The sequence below is a fragment of the Callithrix jacchus genome, chromosome 11, assembly GCF_049354715.1.
Source record: "Callithrix jacchus isolate 240 chromosome 11, calJac240_pri, whole genome shotgun sequence".
NCBI lineage: Eukaryota > Metazoa > Chordata > Mammalia > Primates > Cebidae > Callithrix > Callithrix jacchus.
The window spans coordinates 12,225,492-12,234,356 of record NC_133512.1 but is presented as its reverse complement, the minus strand read 5'-3'; the positions used below and the strand labels follow the sequence as shown (position 1 = coordinate 12,234,356).

At 53.7% G+C, this 8,865-nt stretch overlaps 1 protein-coding gene across 1 annotated transcript; it reads left to right on the top strand.

Moving 5' to 3' along the window:
- The first annotated feature begins 2,199 nt into the window (after positions 1-2,199).
- Positions 2,200-4,638, top strand: MYL7 (myosin light chain 7). The gene is made up of 7 exons (XM_002751377.6): positions 2,200-2,229; positions 2,458-2,571; positions 2,759-2,834; positions 3,106-3,210; positions 3,638-3,716; positions 3,930-3,978; positions 4,482-4,638. Exons 1-7 carry the CDS (start codon positions 2,227-2,229, stop codon positions 4,581-4,583), a joined length of 528 nt encoding a protein of 175 aa, XP_002751423.1. The 5' UTR covers positions 2,200-2,226; the 3' UTR covers positions 4,584-4,638.
- Positions 4,639-8,865: the final 4,227 nt, after the last annotated feature.

Sequence of the window (8,865 nt, the reverse complement as noted above, 5' to 3'; positions counted from 1 at the left end):
GCCTGTCCACTGTTCTTTGACTTCTGTGTATAAGACTCTGGAGACAGTATATAGAGTCATCATCGCATGCATGAAGGCACTTCAGTGGCTGAGGTGTATCTCGGCCGTGCCTTTCAGACAGCTCCTCTGGCCAGCTGTGCCCGGGGAAGTGTGAGGAGCGACAGACCAGGCTGTAGGAACAAGAATGGGGTGCCATGGGGGATGGCAGAGCAGTGGACAGTATGCTGCCTGGCCCAGGTTCCTGTTTTCTGCCCATGGAATGTGTGCCAAGGGAGTGCCAGGCCAGGTGCTGCTCTGGGAAACTAGGGGGTGAGGCTGGTCCCGCTGCAGGTCAGTCTCAGCACTGTCCTTGTCCAGTCAGGGCCACTTAGGTTTGACAGTGAGTGGAGGCCCAGATATATGTTGGATTTTTTTTTTTAAATGGAGTCTCGCTCTGTCGCCAGGCTCAAGTGCAGATCATGAGGTCAGAGCTTGAGACCAGCCTGGCCAACATGGTGAAACCCCGTCTCTACTAAAAATACAAAAATTAGCTGGGCGTGTTGGCGGGTGCCTGTAATCTCAGCCACTGGGGAGGCTGAAGCAGGAGAATCACTTGGAGCCTGGGAGGTGGAGGTTGCAGTGAGCAGAGATTGCACCACTGCACTCCAGCCTGGCCACAGAGCAGCAAGACTCTGTCTAAAAAATTAATTAATTAATTTTAAAAAGAAAGAAGAAAAACACTGGGCAAGGTGGCATGCACCTGTAGTCCCAACTACTCCAGAGGCTGAGGCAGGAAGGAGCGCTTGAGCCCAGATCATCTGCAGTGAGCTCCACTCAAGCCACTGCACTCCAGCCTGGATGACAGAGGTCAGTGGCTCACACTGGTAATCCCAACACTTTGGGAGGCTGAGGCAGGCAGATAACCTGAGGTCAGGAGTTTGAGACCAGCTTAGCCAACATGACAAAACCTACTAAAATAAAATACAGAAATTAGCTGCATGTGGTGCCAGTTGCCTGTAACCCTAGCTGCTTGGAAGGCTGAGAAATGAAAATCGCTTGAACCTGGGAGGTGAAGGTTGTAGTGAGCCGAGATCGTGCCAGTGCACTCCAGCCTGTGCAAGAGTGAGACTCTGTCTCAAAAAAAAAAAAAAAAGAATTTAAGAAATTTAAAAGAAAACCCTTGTTGTATAAAAAGGGTATTGGGTCTGACAGATGAGACCTCTGGCCCTTTACCAGCCAGCTACTGACAGACATGGGTCTGGCCCCAGGGGAGTGGGAGTGGCCAGTGAGCCCAGCCTGGGTGGCCCACTCCTGCTGCCTCCAGGATGTCCCCTTTGTCCCCAGCCCTTCTGTTGTGTCCTCAACCCCAGAAGCTGGTGAGGCTTTCTTGGAACAGCACCACGCAGCCCTGCCCATCTGCCCGCTGTGCACCAGGCCTTCTGGGGATGCAGATGACAACCCGGCTGGATGCTCAGGAGGAGCACAGAAGCCAGAAATGACAAACACAGCAGCCACTGGGCAAATGGGAAACGTGCCCCAGAAGGTCCCCACTGAGGAAGTTAGGAAGAGCTTTTTGAAGGAATATGATTGAGATGGGGCTTGAGGAAGGCAAGGCTCCAAACAGCACAGCAGAGGGCAGCTGATGGAGCGCCTTCACCCTGCAGAACTGCCCCAAAGCCAAGCAATGTTCTGCCTGGGGTCACAGCTAGCTCAGGGATGCCTTCTGCCCCTTGGTCAGAGGGGCAAAAGGACAGAGCCTAGGGTCACCAAAACCTCTGGGAAACCCTTGGGGGGGTCTCTGGCCACAGACCATCTTCAGAACTACCCACTGCCCTCCCAAGCCTGGCGGGCACCCTGGCAGGACAGGCCCTCCCCAGCTGTCCTCTTGCACTGGCTAGTGTTCTGACTGGACTGGCAAAGGGGTGGTCAGATACGGGGGTAACTGGATCCCTTCATCAGCACCTGGGGTGGTGAGAGCTTCGAGCCTGCTCTGCTCTGGGCAGACATTGCACTTAGCCCTGCCAGGACGGATAGACACCAGGATGTTACACAGTGAGGACATGAAGGTCATCAGGAATGTGGCTGGAATCTATTAGGGCCTTTGTCCACCCCCAGCCCGTGCGGGGGCTGCCAATTTTGGGCCTGTCCTCTGTTCCTCTCCTTATTTGGACCTTCAGGTGATAAGGCCGAGACATAAAGGAGGCTGGGCCCTGCCCCCACGGCAGCAGCCACACCTCTGCAGAGAGAATGGTAAGTGCCTGCTGGGGAAGAAAGGCTGGTGGTCTCCCAGGTCCTGGACGTTGGGCTGGAGTAGCAGAGTTTTCTGTGCTTGCACTGGGTTCAGGGTGGTCCCCAGGGAGAGGAAGAGGATCCTGACCCTGACTCTTCTGGGAATGCTCTGGGACTGTGCATGATGGGTAGCGTGGGGAGACTTTGAGGAGTCGGGGAGAGGACCCTTCCCCAAGCACGGTGTTACAGGCCAGCAGGAAGGCAGGGACCCGGGGCAAGGTGGCAGCCACCAAGCAGGCCCAACGTGGTTCTTCCAACGTCTTTTCCATGTTTGAACAAGCCCAGATCCAGGAGTTCAAGGAGGTGAGTGCCCACTCCCAACAGCCTGGTTCCCTATATCGGACCCCCCCAACCCCACCCCGAATACACACCTTACATACACACCCCACTTCTACCCTGACCTTGACCCTCACACTGCCCAGGCCTCTTCCCTGCCTCCCACCTTCCCTAGAGCTGGGGGCTGCTCCCTCCTGAAGGCCCCCATCCCTAGGCCTTCAGCTGCATCGACCAGAATCGTGATGGCATCATCTGCAAGGCAGACCTAAGGGAGACCTACTCCCAGCTAGGTGCGTGCACTCACCTCCTACCCGGCCCCATCCTGCACACCAGGGCCCCTGCTTGGAGCTGCAGGGTGGGTGGGAGTGGCTGGGGGGACAGCACCCTGGTCCCCTGCTTCCCCTCCTCCCCGTCTCCTCACACTGCCCTTCCCCTCTTGTCACACCTTCCTTCAATTTCACCTCCCCAGCCCCTGTGGCCAGGATGGAGGGAGGGCAGCCTGGGCCCTTCTGGGGAAACACCCAGGGTCCCTGTGTGCACCGAATTCCCCACCCCCACCAGGGAAAGTGAGTGTCCCAGAGGAGGAGCTGGATGCCATGCTGCAGGAGGGCAAGGGCCCCATCAATTTCACTGTCTTCCTCACACTCTTTGGGGAGAAGCTCAATGGTGAGCCTTGGCCACGCAGCAAGCCTGCACCCTGCCTGAATCCCATCTAAACCCTAACTGAACCCCACTGGACCCACCTGGACGCTTCCTGGCCATGGTCCATTCAAACGATGTGGGCCCCGCCCCTGCACATCCTCTGCCCCAGAATTCCATGTGCACTGGTCACCCCAGTGCTGACTTGGGGTCAGGAAATGTGCCTTCAGCCTCCACTCCCAAATTCCAATCTCCCAGCAAGCTGCTCACCTCAGGATAATGACTATTCCCAGCCCCACGGATCCCCACTTTATATCAGGGAATGGCCCTACCTCTCCTGGGATGCGGGGCGGGGGCGCGGGGGTGGGGGGCTCCTCGTACAGCCCGGTTCCTGCTGGGTGGGACCTGGGATGGAGGAGACATGGATGCTCATCTTCCTGCCTCGGCCTCTCAGGGACAGACCCCGAGGAAGCCATCCTGAGTGCCTTCCGCATGTTCGACCCCAGCGGCAAAGGGGTGGTGAACAAGGATGAGTAAGTGTGGGCCCAGGACGATGAAGGGCACAGTGGTGGAGGCAGAGAGGGGGATGAGGCCCCTTGAGAGGGGGGCTGCCAGTACTTCGGGGCCTTCACTGCTCTCTGGGGCACAGCCAGCCCTTCCCTGCACCAAGGGAGCCTCCATACCCACCTTTCCTGTGCAGTCACTCCCCTGCAGTCTCCTCCTCAGACCCTCCTCACTCCCCACAGGTTCAAGCAGCTTCTCCTGACCCAGGCAGACAAGTTCTCTCCAGCTGAGGTGAGGCTGCCCAGTGCCTTCAATACCCCTCCCCAGCACCTTCTCTGGGCCCTCACCCATGACCAGTACCAGTGAGGCAGTTGCTGAAAGGGTGACGCCTTTTTGGAGGAGGTGCCATCTCTGTTGAGACCTAGAAGGTAAAGATGTGGAGTCAGAAAAGAGAGCAGGGTGTGCTGCTCTCCCTGCAGGCAGGGAGACTGTGCACAGCCCCGGGGGTGGTGGTGGGAAGCGCATGAGGAGAGGTTTCATACACTTGGGGTGGGCCTGTGCCTGCGGCTGGAAGGACACTCTTTGCCCCTTGGCCCCTGTTTGCACTGACTCCTCACTCTGCTCAGAGTCAGCCAACAGAAAAACAGTAACCCAGAGTCTGGAGACTGGGCTTGAAAAGCTAAGGCAGAAAGCACAGGTGCAGGGGGCAGGCAGAAGAGCCACAAGACTCAGGTCAGGTCTCTGCTGGGCTGGGCCAGGAGCCAGGGGAGGCCTCTCACCAGCGCCTCCCCCAGGTGGAGCAGATGTTTGCCCTGACGCCCATGGACCTGGAAGGGAACATCGACTACAAGTCCCTGTGCTACATCATCACCCATGGAGATGAGAAAGAGGAATGAGGGGCAGGACCAGGCCCACGGGGGCACCTCAATAAACTCTGTTGCCAAATTGGAATTGCTGTGATGTTTTGTCTGTGACAGATGGGCTGGGAACCAGCCAAGGGGATCCCAGGGTCCCAGTGCAGGCATCGTCCTGAACATGGCCACCATATACCGCCCAGGAGCTGGTCCCTCGCCAGCTCACCTTGGTTCATTCCAATGCTGCCAAGTGCAGTGTGAACTATGATCATGCCTAGTTTACAGATGAGGACACTGAGGCCCAGAGAGTGTGAGCATCTCGCCAAGGCCAGACCTCTAAAAGAGGAGATGGTGGGATTTACACCACCTCCACCAAGCCCAGGAATGAGCCACAGGTGGGCACTGCCCAGCTACTTGGGGCTGTGCAGAGAAGAGGCTACTTGCTGGGCGCTCAGCAAACTCTCCCCAACAGCCCAGTGGGTGGGCAGTGGCCCTGGGACAACCCCCCAACCACACAGCCTCCCCTGGTCCACTGCCTGGACCCCATGGCACACTGGCTCAGGTGCCTCCCTGCATGGGCCCTTTGTGAAAGGCACAGAGGTACCCATTTGAAACACAACAACTTCTCATTGCAAATATAGGCAAGGCACTAAGACACAAGGAACGCAGACATTGAAGACCGGGCCAGGTGCGTGCAAAGTTTTAGAGGAAATGCCCAGAAACTGGCATCATGGAAGTGAGTGCCTACTCCCAGCAGCCCCAGACCCCATCCCGGCCCCCCAACCCCACCCCACATGCACACCCCACTTCCAAGCCCCTCAGGGTAAAAGGGTCAGACAGCTGGAGGGTGGGGAGATCACTTCTCAGGAGAGAAGAGTGTTCCCATCACCCTTCATCTGAGAACCCAGGAGCTGGAGGAGAGGGTGATCCTTATCATGAGTACCAGAGGAGCAGCAGGGCATGTCCAAAGCACCAGAGAGAGAGATAGAGACAGAGACAGACAGACAGGCAGCGACAGCTCAAACCTCAGCCAGACCCAAAGCGTACAAACTCCTCGTGCAGTTGTCTGATAAGAGCTCTCAGCCTGCCTCCTCCCCTCGCTTCAAGCCTTGCTGCAATCCCTGCAACTGGGGGTCAGTGGGGAGGAGCTGAGCGAGAAAGGAGGGGCACCCCTTCCTGAAGGCCCCAAGAGGAAAGGCATTTTCACCCAGAAAGGTGGTCAGTTTTGATTTTATCTGGGGCCTGGCAATTTAATTACTAAGGTGAAATTTGAGACTTAAAGGAATTAAAGTCTTTTCTGTTGCTTAGAAGAGATTACAAAAGTCACAATCTGCCTGAGTTTCCACCCCAAGAGCAGGCCACCAGCCCACTCCACTGAGCATGCTGGGCCAGTGGGTGAACAACATCAAGTACCGGTAGTATTCTACCACGTGAGTCTGCTTGTTCAACAAGCTGACTTCATAAAGTAAGGGATCATGTTATAATCCAAGCTCTCCCAGATAAATTGTGAAAGACAGAAATGAACCAAAAAGATCATAGGTGTCCAGTTATCTGATTTGATGATTTCATGGGGTATCTGCTCCTTTCATAGCCTTTGAGCTGTTTCACAACTCTGCCAACTATTATTATTACTTTTTTTTTTGAGACAGAGTCTTGCTCTGTCACCAGGCTGGAGCGCAGTGGCGCAATCTCAGCTCACTGCAACCTCCGCCTCCCAGGTTTAAGCAATTCTCCTGCCTCAGCCTCCTGAGTAGCTGGGACGAATTTTTATATTTTTTAGTAGAGACGGGGTTTCACCATGTTGGCCAGGATGGTCTTGATCTGTTGACCTCATGATCCGCCCGGCTCAGCCTCCCAAAGTGCTGGGATAACAGGCGTGAGCCACCGCGCCTGGCCTATTATAATTATTTTGAGACAGAGTATCTGTCTGTTGCCCAGGCTTGAGTGCAGTGGCATGATCTCAGCTCACTGCAACCTCCACCACCCAGGTTCAAGTGATTCTCATGCCTCAGTCTCCTGAGTAGTTAGGATCACAGGTGTGCACACCATGCCTGGCTAATTTTTTTTTTTTTTTTTTTTTTGAGACGTAGTTTCGCTCGTTACCCAGGCTGGAATGCAATGGCGCGATCTCGGCTCATTGCAACCTCCGCCTCCTGGGTTCAGGCAATTCTCCTGCCTCTGCCTCCTGAGTAGCTGGGATTACAGGCACGCGCCACCGTGCCCAGCTAATTTTTTGTATTTTTAGTAGAGATGGGGTTTTACCATGTTGACCAGGATGGTCTCGATCTCTTGACCTCATGATCCACCCACCTCGGCCTTTCAAAGTGCTGGGATTACAGGCTTGAGCCACCGCACCTGGCCCAATTTTTGTACTTTTAATAGAGATGAGGTTTCACTGTGTTAGCCAGGCTGGTCTCGAACTCCTGACCTCAGTTGATACACCCACCCCAGCCTCCCAAAGTGCTGGGATTATAGGCATGAGCCACCAAGCCCGGCCACAACCATGGTTCTTCTCCATAGACATGCAGTTAAATGTTGTCCAGTGGAAGCACAGCTGATTTTTCCCTTCTCTGTGGAAGAAGCCAATATTTCATCTATTAAGCAAATTCATCTCAGCATTCCTGACTGTCTACACATGGGCTGGCTCTTTGAATTCTTCTCTGAACCAGGCCCGATGAGCCACAAGATGGGCACTGCCCATCTCGTTGGATTGTCACATCTTATTGATTCCTACATGAATTCACAACTAAATAAAACATTTGGCAGTTGTCCACTCTGGGTGCAAGTCAAGATTTTCCCTTAAAAATATTATCCTTTCACACTCTGCTGTAGTTGTCTGATGAGGTTAGCCCTTTCCATAGCAGAACTGTATTAGTGTTATTAGGAATAAACTGAGGGTAGAATGTGGTGTGTGTGTGTGTGTCTGTGTGTGTGTATGTGTGTGTGTGTGTGTGTGTGACAAAAGAGAGACAGAAGGATAGAGATAAACAGATGGGCACAGATCCAGGACATGAGTTCTGCCTATGCTGACCAACACGGCAGCTGCTGGCCACTTGAAATGTGCTAAGTGTGAGTTGGGATATGCTACAAGTGTAAAATGCACATCATATTTTGAAGATTTTATACAAAAAAAGAATGCAAATACCTCATTAATAACTTTCCAGCTTTCTATAGATTATATGTTGAAATGATAACGTTTTGGGTATTGGGTTATTACTAAAATTAATCTCACCTATTTCCTTTCACTTTTTAAATGTGGCTACGAGAATATTTAGAATTCCATAAGTGGCTTGCATTTCTGGCTTTCACTCCTGTTGGAAAGCACTAAGTTAGACTGCATAGTATGTCTATTTAAGACTGCAGTTTCCAGGCCAGACACAGTGGCTCACACCTGTAATCCCAGCTCTTTGGGAGGCTGAGGCAGGCAGATCACCTAAAGTCAGGAGTTCGAGACCAGCCTGGCTAACATGGTGAAACCCTGTCTCTACTAAAATTACAAAAATAAGCCAGGTGTGATGGCACACACCTGTAGTCCCAGCTACTCTGGAGGCTGAGGCAGGAGAATCTTTTGAACCCAGAAGGTGGAGGTTGGAGTAAGCCAAGATCAAGCCACAGCAATCGAGCCTGGGAGACAGAGCAAGACTCCGTCTCAAAAATAAATAAATAAATAAAAGACTGCAGTTTCTGGGAGACTCCAAGGCAGGCACCAGCCTTCTCTGCAGAGAGTGCTTGCAGCAGGGAGCCAGAGTTTTGATGTACTCGAAAGGAGCCAATTTCGTTTGGGTGGGGCTGTCTCTGAGTGTTCTGGCAGTACAGACAAAAAGGAGAGAAGGCTGTTTCCAGGAAGCAGAGATCATACAAATTATTTGTGAGAACAGAATTTTTCCTCAGTTGAAGCTCAGGCATCCGTTATGTGTAGTGTCTAACAGTCTACACCTGCGGATGGTGGACAGAAGGTGGTGCGAGGTGGGCATGGCTGGGGAGAGCTCTGGAAGCGGGGAGACCAGCTCCATGTTGTCCACCCACTGAAAGGAAAGCTCCCTCTGGGGGAGGTGGATGCTCCTGTGGCCAGGCCTGCAGGTTGCTGCTCACTGTGAGCCCTGTGTGGTCCTGGCCTGGATCCCACCAGCCACTGCCAGGCAGCAGCTCCTAGTTGGGTAACAGACATAAATACAACAGGTAACCAAGCATGATGGCTCATGCCTGATATCCCAGCTACTTGGGAGGCCAAGGAGGGAGGACTGCTTGAGCCTGGGAGGTTGAGGCAGCAGTGAGCCAGGATTGTGCCACTGCACTCCAGCCTGGGTGACAAAGCAAGAATTTA